Below are 16,273 nucleotides of genomic sequence, written 5' to 3' on the forward strand. Positions count from 1 at the left end.
GGAACGTTTGGGGCTCTCTGCTGGAACTGCTACCCCCGAGACCCGACCACGGATAAGCGGAGAAGATGGATGGATGGATGTATTTGTGCCTCTGCTGTCAGTAAGGAATTAAACTGATCGAAAGCCAATTTGTTCGATTTTCCTTTTTTCTATCCAGGCATTTAGCTGACCATCTGATTCAGAGCCACTTCCAGGACGCTTAAAGACATTACAACAGATACAAGCTGCTTCTCCCCTGCTGTGAATGCAAGCTCTGTGTGACTGCAACACTCAACACATTGTTACAGTCCACATTGAGTTATACTTTAGCATTTAGCTGACACTGGAATCCAGAGTTGCCCAGGATAAGAGTGAGAGCAGGTTTTTGTTTCTTACAGAAATCAGATGAGGAGAAGTGGGTTGAGTGTGAGCTCCGGAGGAAATGTTTTCTCACAATAAGAAAGTCGTTTATTAGGATACAACTCGTATTAGTGGAAAGCAAGAAATCTGAGAAGCTTAAATAAACTTGAGTCATTCAGTCATTCGGGAGGGACTCATGTATTTTATCAATTTCCTATTCTTTACACACATATTTTAAAACAGAGGTGTATGCAATTCTCCATTATGTTCCCAGGAGCGTTCCCCCAATACAGTTTCTGTTCATCAATGAAAAGATCTTCCTGCCTGGAAGTGGCAATATATCATATTTAAACACACACACACACACACACACACACTTCTTCTTCCTCTTGTTAAGCCGCTCTGACACACATCCTGATATTCAGACAGATCACCAGAGAACCTGCTGACTCTGCACGTCCTTCAGGCTCTGCGTCGCTTTCAGCGTTTCTGCACCTTCAGTGTTGATGGTTTTGATAGGAGGTGCAACGCTTTGGCAGCTACTGTATATTACAATACAACACAGCTTTTTTTATAAAGCACTTTAAAACCTCCAGACCAAAGGGTTAGTACAGTCAAATAAACAAACACTCATACATACTCATGTTCGGGCGGCAGACACCCTATCCGTTTTTAAGAGTGCGCTTCAGACCTTCCTTTTTGATAAAGCTTATAGTTAGGGCTGATTAGATTCAGCCCCTAGTTTTGCTGATATAGGCTTAGTTTGTCGGGGACATCTCACTTCTTCCTTCTCTCTGTCTATACCTGTGTCCTCTCATGTTCCGATTAACCCAGCTTCCCCACATGTCTTTCTTTTTGGTGTCTATATACGCTGGGATCCGGAGTCATGGATGATCCTGCGGTCCTGAGTCCTGGATCGCGAGCCCTGGATCGCGAGTCGTGGCTGTGGTCCTGGATCATCGGTCCTGGATGGATATCCTCGTGGATTAATCTTCCTATTATACACACATGCATTTCCAAACATTTGGACTACCTATGTTGCAAATGTATTATCTTTTCAATTTACACACGGCATCTATTGCACGTCTGTCCGTCCTGGGAGAGGGATCCCTCCTCTGTTGCTCTCCCTGAGGTTTCTCCCATTTTTCCCTTTAAACTGGGTTTTCTCCGGAAGTTTTTCCTTGTACGATGTGAGGGTCTAAGGACAGAGGGTCTGAGGACAGAGGGTCTAAGGACAGAGGGTCTGAGGACAGAGGGTCTAAGGACAGAGGGTGTCGTATTGTCATACTGATATTCTGTACAAACTGTGAAGACCACTGAGACAAATGTAACATTTGTGATATTGGGCTATATACAGTTGCAAGAAAAAGTATGTGAACCCTTTGGAATTACCTGGATTTCTGCATAAGTTGGTCGGAGGAAGCCACTGCTGTCCAGAAAAAACATTGCTGCACGTTTGAAGTTTGCAAAAGAGCACCTGGATGTTCCACAGCACGCCTGGCAAAATATTCTGTGGACAGATGAAACCAAAGTTGAGTTGTTTGGAAGGAACACACAACGCTATGTGTGGAGAAAGAAAGACACAGCACACCAACATCAAAACCTCATCCCAACTGTGAAGTACGGTGGAGGGAGCGTCATGGTGTGGGGCTGCTCTGCTGCCTCGGGGCCTGGACAGATTGCCATCATCGACGGAAAAATGAATTCTCAAGTTTATCAAGACATTTTGCTGGAGAAGTCATGACCGAAAGAACGAGATCGCGGATACAAGCGGCCGAGATGGGTTTTCTCCGCAGGGTGGCTGGTGTCTCCCTTAGAGATAAGGTGAGAAGTTCGGTCATCAGGGAGGGACTCGGAGTTGAGCCGCTCCTCCTTCGCGTCGAAAGAAGCCAGTTGAGGTGGTTCGGGCACCTAGTTAGGATGCCACCTGGGCGCCTGAGGTGTTCCAGGCAGGTCCAGCTGGGAAGAGACCAAGGGGTAGACCTAGGACCAGGTGGAGGGATTATATCTCTTCGCTGGCCTGGGAGCGCCTTGGGATCCCCCAGTCAGAGCTGGTTGATGAGGGGACAGGAACGTTTGGGGCTCTCTGCTGGAACTGCTACCCCCACGACCCGACCACGGATAAGCGGGAGAAGATGGATGGATTTGCTGGAGAACTTAAGGCCATCTGTCCACCAATTGAAGCTCAACAGAAGATGGGTGATGCAACAGGACAACCACCCAAAGCACAGAAGTAAATCAACAACAGAATGGCTTCAACAGAAGGAAATACGCCTTCTGGAGAGGCCCAGTCAGAGTCCTGACCTCAACCACATTGAGATGCTGTGGCATGACCTCAAGAGAGCGATTCACAGCAGACATCCCGAGAATACTGAAACAGTTTTGTAAAGAGGAATGGTCCAAAATGCCTCCTGGCCGTTGTGCAGGTCTGATATGCAACTATAGGACACGTTTGGTTGAGGTTATTGCTGCCAAAGGAGGGTCAACCGGTTATTCAATCCAAGGGTTCACATACTTGTTCCACCCTGCACTGTGAATGTTTACATGGTGTGTTCAATAAAAACATGAAAACATATAATTGTTTGTGTGGTTTTAGCTTAAGCAGACGAAGATGAAGATCAGAACACATTTTATGACCAATTTATGCAGAAATCCAGGTAGTTCCAAAGGGTTCACATACTTTTTCTTGCAACTGTAAATAAACATTGATTGATTGATTGATTGATTGATTGATTGATTGATTGATTGATTGATTGATTGATTGATTGACAACAAATCACACAGCTCAGATCACACATCATAAAACAAGTACAAGTAAAAACAATAGACAATTTAAAAGCAACAATCAAGGGGTGTCAAACTCAAGGCCCGGGGGCCAAATCCGGCCCGAGACTTAATTTCATGCGGCCCCTCAAGCGATTGCAAAGAATATCATGTTTATTATACGGTTACATGCCGATTTACAGAAGCACGTTGCCTATAAACTACATATCCCACAATGCATCTGAAAGTTGACGTTTTTCTCAGAATTTGACTTTTTTCCTCAGAACAAGTTTTTTTCTCAGACTTTGACTTATTTTCTTCAAAATATGAATTTTTTCTCAGAATTTGTTTTTTTTAAAATAATTTTGTAACATTCTCAGTGAAGAGACTTGCAATGATTTGCCCTAGACTTCTGCTTTCAGACGTAGTATCCGATAATAGTCCAATGCAGAGGCAATAATGTCATATAACCTGGTCTGATTAAGAGAGACGGCATTCACCCTACTTTGAAAGGTGCAGATCTCATTTCGGCAAACATTTCAGGGCTTTGTGGACGTAATCCATGACAAACTGGAGTTGAGACCAGGAGGCAGAGTCGCAGTCTTACACGCTTCTCTGCGCTCTCTCCTAGGCAGTCACCCATAGGAATCCCGAACCCAATAAAATACCCAATATTAGCGGTGTGTGTGTCTGCCCAAGGACAATTTAATGTAAAACCTAATAGAGGTGTCATACATAATAACCTAATAAAAGTAAATGTAACAACTACTACAGTGCAACAAAACAGGAAGATTAAATGTGGTCTCTTAAACATAAGATCTCTAGCATCTAAAGCAATATTGGTAAATGATTTAATATCAGATTATAATATTGATATATGCTGTCTCACTGAAAGTTGGTTGAGACATGAAGAATATGTCAGCATAAATGAGGCCACTCCACCCAGCCATGTCAACACTCATATTGCTCGAGGCACGGGCCGAGGAGGTGGAGTTGCAGCAATCTTTGACTCAAGTTTACTTATCAATACTAAACCAAAATGTAATTATACCTCTTTTGAAAGCCTCGTTTTTAGTCTTACGCATCCGACCTGGAAAACTTTGCAGCCAATCTTATTTGTTACAGTGTATCGTGCACCAGGTCCTTATTCAGAATTCTTATCAGAATTCTCTGAGTTTTTATCAACTTTGGTTCTTAAAACAGACAAAGTAATTATCGTAGGTGACTTTAATATTCATGTTGACGATGATAAAAATAGCCTTACTGTTGCATTTAACTCTATATTAGATTCTGTTGGTTTCTGTCAGAGTGTAAATAAACCAACCCACTGTTATAATCACACTCTCGACCTTGTTCTGATTTATGGTATTGAAATTGAGCAACTATTAGTCGAACCGCATAATCCTGCTTTATCCGACCATTTCTTAGTAACTTTTGAAGTACTGTTACTAGACTACAAAGCATTAGTCAAAAGCTCTTGCAGCAGAAACCTATCTGTTAGTGCTATAGCCACATTTAAGGAAGAGATTCAACCAATACTTAACTCGATAGCATGTCTGCATGTAGGGGAGGAAACTTATACAAAATGTACACCACCCCAAATTGATCATGTTGTTGATAGTGCTATAGATGCGCTGCGAATAAAATTAGATTATGTTGCTCCTTTGAAAAAGAAGAAAATAAAACAACATAGATTAGCTCCATGGCATAATGCCGAAACCCGCAAAATAAAGCAAAAGTCTAGACAACTTGAAAGGATATGGCGTTCCACTAAACTTGAAGAATCTCGTTTAATTTGGCATATTACTCTCAATGAATATAAGAAAGCACTGCGTAAAGCGAGAGCAGCCTACTACTCTTCATTAATAGATGAGAATAAGAATAATGCAAGATTTCTTTTCAGCACTGTAGCCAGGCTGACAGAGAGCCACAGCTCGATTGAGCCTTCTATTCCCTTAGCACTCAGTAGTAATGATTTTATGTGCTTTTTTAACGATAAAATTGTTACTCTTAGAAACAAAATTAATGACCTCTTGCCTTCGACCAGTATAGTGTTATCAACAGCTCCCGAAATCGTAAGTTCTAATATTACACTAGATAGTAAACTAGAATGCTTTTCAGCCATTAACCTTGAACAATTACATTCAATGATTCTCTCTTCTAAACCATCAACGTGTATGTTAGACCCAATTCCAACTAAGCTGTTGAAGGAAGTTTTCCCATTAATTAGCACTTCTTTATTAAATATTATGAATATGTCTTTATTATCAGGCTATGTTCCACAATCATTCAAAGTAGCAGTGATAAAACCGCTTCTTAAAAAGCACAACCTCGATCCAGAGGTTTTAGCCAACTATAGACCTATTTCTAATCTTCCGTTCCTCTCAAAAATTCTTGAGAAAGCGGTCGCAAAACAGTTGTGTGATTACTTAAAAAACAATGATTTATTTGAAGATTTTCAGTCTGGCTTTAGAACACATCATAGCACAGAGACAGCTCTGGTTAAAGTCACAAATGATATTCTAATAGCCTCAGACAAGGGACTTGTCTCTATTCTTGTTTTGCTCGATCTTAGTGCTGCATTTGATACTATCGACCATGATATCCTATTGCAAAGACTAGAGCACTTAGTTGGCATAAAGGGAACTGCTTTAGGCTGGTTTAGGTCCTATCTATCTGAACGCTCTCAGTTTGTACGTGTTAACGATGAATCTTCCACGCAAACCAAAGTTAGCCATGGAGTGCCACAGGGCTCAGTGCTCGGACCTATTTTGTTCACATTATATATGCTTCCGTTAGGCAATATTATAAGGAATCATTCTGTAAACTTTCATTGTTATGCGGATGATACTCAACTATATTTATCAATCAAGCCTGATGAAATTAATCATCTAAATAAAATTCAAGACTGCCTTAAGGACTTAAAAACGTGGATGACCTTAAACTTTTTGATGTTAAACACGACCAAAACTGAAGTTATTGTACTTGGCCCGAAGAATCTACGAAACAAATTATCTAAAGACATACTAACTATGGATGGCATTAATTTGGCCTCCAGTGAGACTGTAAGGAATCTTGGTGTTATATTTGATCAGGATTTATCCTTTAACGCCCACATAAAATCAATTTCAAGGACCGCCTACTTCCATCTACGTAACATTGCAAAAATCAGGCATATCTTGCCTCAAAACGATGCAGAGAAACTAGTCCATGCATTTGTTACTTCTAGGCTGGATTATTGTAACTCTTTATTATCAGGGAGTACCAAGAAGTCAATCAAGTCGCTTCAGCTGATTCAAAATGCTGCGGCTCGTGTACTAACCAGAGTTAGGAAAAGGGACCACATTACTCCTGTTCTGGCTGCCTTACACTGGCTCCCTATAGAACACAGGATAGAATTTAAAATTCTTCTTCTCGCCTACAAAGCCCTTAATGGGCAGGCGCCATCTTACCTTAAAGAACTCATTATACCCTACTGTCCTACTAGGGCATTGCGTTCCAAGAATGCAGGGTTGTTGGTTGTTCCTAGAATCTTTAAAAGTACAATGGGAGCCAGAGCCTTTTCTTATCAAGCTCCACATTTGTGGAATCAGCTTCCAGTTTGTGTTCGGGCGGCAGACACCCTATCCGTTTTTAAGAGTGCGCTTAAGACCTTCCTTTTTGATAAAGCTTATAGTTAGGGCTGATTAGATTCAGCCCCTAGTTTTGCTGATATAGGCTTAGTTTGTCGGGGGACATCTTACTTCTTCCTTCTCTCTGTCTATACCCGTGTACACTCATGTTCCGATTAACCCAGCTTCCCCAAATGTCTTTCTTTTTGGTGTCTATATACGCTGGGATCCGGAGTCATGGATGATCCTGCGGTCCTGTGTCCTGGATCGCGAGCGCTGGATCTTGAGTCGTGGCTGTGGTCCTGGATCATCGGTCCTGGATGGATATCCTCGTGGATTCATCTTCCTATTATACACACATGCATTTCCAAACATTTGGACTACCTATGTTGCAAATGTATTATCTTTTCAATTTACACACGGCATCTATTGCACGTCTGTCCGTCCTGGGAGAGGGATCCCTCCTCTGTTGCTCTCCCTGAGGTTTCTCCCATTTTTCCCTTTAAACTGGGTTTTCTTTGGAAGTTTTTCCTTGTACGATGTGAGGGTCTAAGGACAGAGGGTGTCGTATTGTCATACTGATATTCTGTACACACTGTGAAGACCACTGAGACAAATGTAACATTTGTGATATTGGGCTATATAAATAAACATTGATTGATTGATTGATTGATATAATACATTATTTTATATATATTAAATATTTATATATGTATTTTGATATATAGTCTTAAAGTTACAACCGGCCCTTTGAGTGCAACCATAATGCTGATGTGGCCCGCGAAGAAATAGAGTTTGACAACCCTGACAAGATGTCATAACGCTAAGGAGAAGAGGTGGGTTTTAAGAAGCGATTTAAAAGCATGTATATTGAGGGTGTTAACAAAGCTGGCTCTGAATGCCTGCTTGAATGACTTAAATATATATTTGTAATCAATTATAAGAGGGCAATACAAGCTTCTTTCAAATATTTTTCAATTAGTCCTTTAAGAAATGAAAATGGAATCAAGAAAATATGTTTTGCTGGAAATCCTTGAATTGAAAAAACACATATGTGACTGTTTGATCCCGTTAGTTCCCACACAGTGTTGTTCCTCTTAAGGGAGGCTGAGGTAAGGTTTGAATCTCTCGTGAAGATGTGCTCTGAAAATCCATCGCAAAAGTTTTCTCACATTGCAAAAATTAAACGTACAAAACAAAGTTTAACAGTCCTTGAAACATATATTATTGTTTGGGGACAATAGGGAGAAGGCATTAGATTATTAAACTATCCTTTCCAAGCGTAATAATACATTTGATTTTGTTTTTACATTTGTCCATGCTCGATGATGTTATGTTCTTTGTGCATTCGTATTTGTACTGTATTGTGATGTGGTGACATTGTGTACATGTGTTGGTTTTTCATTTCTCATCGTCTCTCCCTTCCTCAGTGCCTCAGCCTCGTGTGATGGCCACATTGTGATGGTTATGTAACTCCTGTGATGTCACCTCAGGCCTCTGTCTTTTCCGTCTCTGCACTTACATACTTTCTCCTCTGGTGAGCAAGCAGCCATGGAAACAAAAGACGTGATGCAGACAGAGAGAAACGCTGCTTCCTTCTACATGTCTGTAATATTTGGAGAGTGATATGAATGTTTTGTGTATATCAGTATGTAGTGTCTCTACTTTAAAGAGTCCTCTCCTGCTGATGTTCAGGTGTATATCAGTATGTAGTGTCTCTACTTTAAAGAGTCCTCTCCTGTTGATGTTCAGGTGTATATCAGTACGTAGTGTCTCTACTTTAAAGAGTCCTCTCCTGCTGATGTTCAGGTGTATATCAGTATGTACTGTCTCTACTTTAAAGAGTCCTCTCCTGCTGATGTTCAGGTGTATATCAGTATGTAGTGTCTCTACTTTAAAGAGTCCTCTCCTGCTGATGTTCAGGTGTATATCAGTATGTAGTGTCTCTACTTTAAAGAGTCCTCTCCTGCTGATGTTCAGGTGTAAATCAGTATGTAGTGTCTCCATGCTTTAATGTTCAACACGCTCTTTATTGTTCTCATACTGCCTGTGCTGCAGCACCTCTTTTCACCCTCTGTCTGAAACCAGAGCCCAGTCTGCTCTGATTGGTTAGCTGGCCAGCTCTGTTGTGATTGGTCAACCTCTTAGAGATGTCCCGCCCCTTAGCCTATCACGTACAATGTGTTGGAGCGCTAGCCAATAGGTTTTGCTTCTGATATTAGGTTTTTTGTTGATTAAAAATGGTGAACATGTTTCCAAAAACTCCGGGTTCACTGGCTGCTTTCACTTCTTACATATCTTATTTTTTATCTTATCAGCTTTTATTCGACGACACATTATTCTTGGAAACTCTGTTACAACATTTACTGCTGCTTGAATTATTTTATTAACCGGCAAGAAATAAACATCGTAAAATTAATCTGATTTTGTTTGAATGCAACACTGATTACTGAAAAACGCCCCAACACATTTATGCTCTTGTAACATAGCACACTACAAAACAATTGTTCCTACTTTAAAGCACAGCATTGTGATGTCTTCTATTATTTACATTTAAAAAACAACTATAATTAAATAATCCTCCATAATTTCATTACATGTCCTTTCTAAATTTGGTTCCTAACTTCATTCAATTATCTGTATAACTTTGCTGTTGACTTCTTCTAGGAACCATCCAGTGTTTTCTGCATCATAAAAGATTGATTAGTGAACCACAGATAGTAATTCATTTCCAAGAACAGTCAGAGTTGAGGAATGTATGTCTTGTACAGACACTTGTGTCACATTGCATTTTGAAACACAGAAAACAAACAGCCTTCCATTAGGGCTGCTCAATTAATCGTATTTTAATTGCTATTACCATTTTGGCTTGCAACGATTATGAAAACAACATATAAAATGAAACGATTATTTTTTGTATTTTTTGTATTATTATTTATTTAAAAAAAAAAAAAAGTTATTTGTATTGGTTTTTCAATTGAGTTATACTTAAAGTTCAGGGTAATCAACTGTTAAAAACATACTACACCTTTTTTTTCCAATACATTGATGTTTTCAAAGTAAATGGATAATCGTTTTTAATAATCGTGATATCAATTATCGACCCAAATAATCGAGATTATGATTTTTGCCATATTCGAGCAGCCCTACCTTCAATCCTCTATTAGTTATAACAGGGAATAGAAAATTGGAACAGAGACAGATCCTAAAAGTTTATCAAATAAACTTCCCAACCTTCAAATCCAGCCTGAAAACACACCTTTTTAAACGGGCGTATTCCATTTCTTAATCTCTGCTAAACTGATTGTTGTTTTTAAGTCTCTGTTTTTTTTTTTTAAAGTATTTTTTAAGTCTTGTATTACTGTGTGCTCTTCTTTAATTATGCTCTGTAAGGTGTCCTTGAGAGCTTTGAAAGGCGCCCATAAATAAAATGCATTATTATTATTATTATTATTAAATTCATCCAAATCCTGCAAATCCAACATCGCCAGAACGCATCCCTACTTATTCGGGGAAAAGCAAACATTCACTGACATACTTTAGATTACATAATACAAAATACAGCAAATCCTCATATTAGTGAAACTCAAACCCTGGTATTTGTTGGCACTTTGAGCTTTTAGTTCCAATGTATTTGAGAGCAGGCAGTATCTTCAACACTGGATAAAACAAGGTTAAGAGAAAGCTCTGCAGTTAAGGGGAAACATATGTTTGAATTTTGGGATAATCTGGCCCTTTAATAGTAAAGCAAGTGCCCTTTTAAATGTTTTGCCCCTGACCCTCAAAGCTGACTCCAGCCCTGAAGCACAAGTACTATGTGGCATAACGAAAAGAAAAACACTTTAGTCAAGCACAAGTAGCTGTCAACTCAAATATCCAGGATTGTGTTTATATATCGCTACATAAGGAACAACTACAGTGTATACTGTATGTTGGCAAAGATAATACGTAATCCCCTAAATGTTATACCTAGTATATAAACAGCAATAAAATAATGTTGTGCAAGAAGAAATAGAGCAGAGCTAATATGCAGGAATTATTATATCAGAATCAGAATCAGGTTTATTACAAGTTAAAACATACGAGGAATTTGACTTGATGTTGTGGTGCATACGTAAAAACACAGATAGAAAACTATTTGAACTATAATAACATTAAGAAATATTAAAAAAAAAAGTAAAATATAGCAATATTTACATTGAATATGGTTATAATCGTAGAAATAGAATTGGAATAAAATATGTGCGGTAATGAAAAACAAGATATTGTGTACATTGTGTGCATTAATGTAATGCATTGAGTCTATGACAGTGTCAGTGGGGGTCCCAAGCCTTGTTAGTGATAATAATAATACTGTATATATACATGTAGAAAAAGATAAAACAGATTGTTATCACCTGAATCTCCTCCTAGAGCACCATTGAGTTCTTTGTAACCAAATGTCTCTCAGAGGGGCGTGGGGAGGGGCTCCTACTCGGTTCGATTACCTTTTCTCTGAGATGTCGTACAGAGCTGGCCTCTCCTGGGTCAAGGTGATGAGCAGGTCTTCGTTTCCGTTATTCCAGATCGCCATGATGAGATGAAAATGAATAACAGTCTGTGTGTGCCTTCTTTGTTTACATCCCTCACTTCCGTTTCGCTTCTCATGCACTGATTCGCTAGCTGAACAGCCAATCAGAGTGATTGCTTGGTCCAACTGAATCGGCCATGCATCGGGTCAGGCAGTCCAAATAAAGGCCCTGACACACCAACCCGATTTTGGGAGTCAGAGGCCGTCAGAGGCTGTCGGGCATTCGCGGCGCCGTAGTCAGGTTGGTGTGTCCCGCACCGTCGACCGTGACACGCCTTATTTGGACTGCCAGACCCGATGCATGGCCGATTCAACATGTTGAATCGGCCATGCATCGGGTCTGGCAGTCGGACCAAATAATCACTCTGATTGGCTGTTCAGCTAGCAAATCAGTGCATGAGAAGCGAAGCGGAAGTGAGGGACGTAAACAAACGATTTAAGAAGGCACACACAGACTGCTATTCATTTTCATCTCATCATGGCGATCTGGAATGATGCAAACGAAGACCTGCTCATCACCTTGATCCAGGAGAGGCCAGCTCTGTATGATATTACGGAGAAAAGATACTCTTCTTCTTCTCTGTCTTCCGGTTGTTGCCTCTTTTGAATGACGAATACACACTACCGCCGCCTGCTGGTAAGGAGAGTTATTGCCACTCACGCACTGAAGTCGGTGCGGTGTGTTCTCGTGCGACACATGGCCAAAACGCAGGAGAACACGGCCAGGCAACAGCCGACTTCAGCGTCGGCTAGTCCTCTGGTGACTGCTTGGTGTGTCAGGGCCTTAAGGCGTGTCACGGCCGACGGTGCGGGACACACCAAATTGAGTTTGGGCGACAGGACACGCTTCGCCTTCCGACTAATGAAAACGGCCAAAATCGGCCTGGTGTGTCAGGGCCTTAAAGTAACAGACAGAGAATCAGCACTTTGGAAACAGGGCTGAAACAGAGGGCATTATGGGTAATGCTGCAATGATGCGTTTGGTGTTTCAGCCAATCAGAAACATGTTTGTATATATCTGAGACCTGTGATATATTGATGAAAAACTGTATAATAAGGGACCTTTAACATTTTGTCCACTTCAAGTCAATAGATATAACATCAGAGGGCGAACACTTCTTATATGTTTCTCTTTATAGCGGAATGCTCTACCCAGTCCTTGATTTCAGAGAAAGACAGACTGCGATGCTACAAGATTCAAGATTCAGGATTCAAGGCTTTTATTGTAATTTGTGCATAGCTACAGTATAGTTATGACAATTAAAGTCTTAGGTCACAGACTCCTCCAACAGTGCAACAACAATAGAACAGATAATAGTGCAAGTAAATAAAATAAAATAGAATATAATGTAAATATAAATAGTGCAGAATACAATGATCTGTTTGGTGTTTCAGAAACACTTCAGAGACATGTTTTGTATGTATATATATACAGGGTTGGGAGGGTTACTTTGTAAATGTAATCAGTTACTGATTACTGATTACATGGCTCTGAAAGTAATCCGAATACAGTTACAGTTACGTGTCTTTAAAAAGTAACGTAATCAGATTACTTTTAGATTACTTTTGGATTACTTTCTTTTTCCATCACAGATGGGTATGTTTTGGTGAACAGGAGACACAAAAAACTTTTGGGGGATGCAGCTTGGGAGGAGTGAGGGACACGGCTTAGAACGGGCGTGTCGCCTTCTGTCCTGCCAGTGTTGGCAGGACATTAATTAAAATGTCGAACTCGGACTTCATTTTAAGGACATTTCGGCCAGGGGGGTAGAGCTATATTTGTTTAAGCACCGGATTGGCAAAACAGGAGAGTGTGCACCAGTCTGCCTTGATCTATGTATTCATGTCTGACTCTCACAGTATCTGCTGCCCACAGCTGTTCTTTAGAAGGAAAACCTGCTTCACTTCATGACATCTCTGCAGCGCCAGGAGGCAGCGGGAGGGTTAACTCAGCCTCTGAGAAGACGAGCTCGCAGTGCCTTTCACTGTGTTTACCTTCAGAAATAATCATTAGTAAGGCTAAAGAGCGACCGCAGGCTGATGTGTTTTAACCACACACACACACACACACACACACACACACACACACACACACACACACACACACACACACACACACACACACACACACACACACACACACACACACACACACACACACACACACACACACACACACACACACACACACACACACACACACACACACACACACACACACACACACACACACGCGATTTAAACCCAGACTTTTGTTCCTCCATGTTTCGTTGTTATTGTTCCACTGAGCGGACCCGCGATTTTTTTTCAAACGCTTTTTTGGCCCATCTGTGGCGGTAATAGGTTTTGTTTCGCTGTGATGATTCGGCTGTACCTTTAGTAATGAATATTAAATGTTGAGAGGAAATCTTTCCACCAATAATTCCAATAAGTAATCCAAAATGTATTCACTTCAGGTTTACGAAAGTAACTGTAATCAGATTACTCGTTTTTCAAATGTAACGCGAGCTGAATACAGTTACTTGGTTTTTGTATTCTGATTACGTAACGCCGTTACATGTATTCCGTTACAACCCAACCCTGTATATATATATATATATATATATATATATATCTTACAGGCTGTAATATATTGATAAAACAGTATAATAGGAGACCTTTAATGCATTTTCCTAACCGCCTTCACCACCACAGGGCACTAAACACTCCTCATACACTCAGGCTCAGAAGGGGCGTTCCCGGTCTGAAACACAGCCCCGGACATTTGAGCTCCGTCAGTGTGGAGGAAGAGCTGAGCGGGGATACACACTGCTGCTCGGCCTCTTGCCTGTGGATCAAACCGAGATGTTCCTCTTCCAAAAAACACCTTAAAATACATTTCAAATAACCTGCGGATTTAAAGCACGGCTCGGGATTCCGACGCGTCTCTGACCGCGGCTCAGGTCTCTGAGAGTCCCGAGGAAACGTCCCTTTGTTCGGCTGGTTTCATCTGCCCTTCACCTGCAGCATGGAGCATGTAGAGAAGGAGCTCCGGGCGGAGGACGAGGCTGAATATGAGGAAGAAGCAGTGGACCCCAGAATCCAGGTAATGCAGATTTTACTCCGTAGTATTTGTTATTGTGTTTTCTGTGTTCATTGTGGTCCAGCCCTGAATGTCAGCAGAGTCCTGGCATCATGCACACTCAGCATGCTGCTTTATTACATTGATTAAAGAACATGTTGCCCCTCATAAATATTCTTATTTTCAGTGTTTTAACGCGAGAAACAGCTTATTTGTCAAAATTAGGATTCATCAAATTTGATAATTCTGCATATTATCTTTATAAATATGCATCATGATTCCTTCTGTGATCTGCAAACCGTCAACATATCGAATGGACTATTCTTCAGTTGTCTTCCAAACTGATCCATTTTAGAGAAACATGTGGGAAGCACCAATCCCATCTGATGGATTGGTGTGAAGGTCGCCGCTGACCTTATGTGCCTTTTTATATATTATACGAGATGTGACCGATCCACATCGAATACACTTTGATGTCACCACAATGTCCGGTTTCTGCAGGTCATGAATACTCAGGATGTGCATGCAGTGAAATGCACATATTGTAAAGTTGGAGAACAAGAGAGCACTGGTATCTGCAGACACGTTCATGCATCACAATCTGTACCAGGGAGACGATGTCAGACCAGTGCAAGGTTACAATTAATAGTTTGTTATTAAATGTTATGTTTATCCACAGCTGTACTTGTTTTGTCCTCTAAACATGTATTGTGTGATTTGGATAGTGACCTTCTATATGAATCTGTCCAAATTCCACTGTGTTCCACTTAATGTTTTCCAGATGTTCCCCCTCCGATACTATATGAGATATAGATATTATGTTTCGCCCCATGTCTCCTCCTTACATTTCTGTTGTTCCAACCTCTCTCTCAGGGGGAGCTGGAGAAACTCAACCAGTCCACTGACGACATCAACAGATGTGAGACAGAGCTGGAGGTCAGTCCACACACACACACACACACACACACACACACACACACACACACACACACACACACGCACACACACACACACACACACACACACACACACACACACACACACACACACACACACACACACACACACACACACACACACACACACACACACACACACACACACACACACACACACACACACACACACACACACACACACACACACACACACACACACACACACACACACACACACACACACACACACACTGATGTATCCGCCGTCAGCAGATATTCTGTTCACCTACGATCTAACTTGTGTCGACAGCCTGTCAGCAAAGTGTTGTTTTTAAAAGTATCTCGGTGTGCAGCAGTTTTTTTCTGGAAGCAGCCGGACCTTTGCTCTGTCTTCAGGTTGTTTGTTGAGTTCACCTTTTGTTCAGTGTCAGCAGTTTCCAACACACAAGGAGTCTGCCTGAATCGTGACATTGACATATTGTGTGTCAATAAACTCATTTAAAGAGATTTTGCTGGCAGCTGTATTCAGACTCAAGAAAGATGCTTCACGTCATCTTGCATAGCGGATCTTTGAATCCCATCAAAACCCAGTACAGTTTGATTGCTTTTATGTAGGTCAGCAGTTATTGTGTGAATCTTTCTGGTAACATATATTATTATGTAGATGTATTATTGGGAGACATGGATTGTAGTTGACCTGATGACTTCACCATGTTGGCATGATCTAGTTTCATCATGCAGGTCCGCCAAGGAGAGGATTCAGTAATCACATATTGTAGGCTGACCAAACAGTTTAAATATTGTGGTCAATATGGGCTGAAAATTATTAAAAAACTATTTCTGCTTATTTATTCTAATTGTTTCGTTTTTTTAAATGTCAGAAATGGTGAAACATTCCCGTTTCTAAAGCCCAAAAGGATGTATTTCGATAACCAATGTGCAAAAAAAAACAAATATGCGGGCGGTGGTGGCGAAGTCGATAGGGACTTGG

The 16,273-nt window shown here is 40.8% G+C and overlaps 1 protein-coding gene across 1 annotated transcript in view; it reads left to right on the forward strand.

Annotated features, from left to right (window-relative positions):
• The first annotated feature begins 14,051 nt into the window (after positions 1–14,051).
• Positions 14,052–16,273, forward strand: part of LOC117460513 (SH3 domain-binding protein 5-like) — a 43,610-nt gene continuing 41,388 nt past the window's right edge. Inside the window, 2 exon segments of the mRNA XM_034101967.2 lie at positions 14,052–14,368; positions 15,218–15,280. Of these exon segments, the coding sequence (XP_033957858.2) occupies positions 14,291–14,368; positions 15,218–15,280 (141 nt within the window). The 5' untranslated portion in view covers positions 14,052–14,290.

The sequence above is a fragment of the Pseudochaenichthys georgianus genome, chromosome 16, assembly GCF_902827115.2.
Source record: "Pseudochaenichthys georgianus chromosome 16, fPseGeo1.2, whole genome shotgun sequence".
NCBI lineage: Eukaryota > Metazoa > Chordata > Actinopteri > Perciformes > Channichthyidae > Pseudochaenichthys > Pseudochaenichthys georgianus.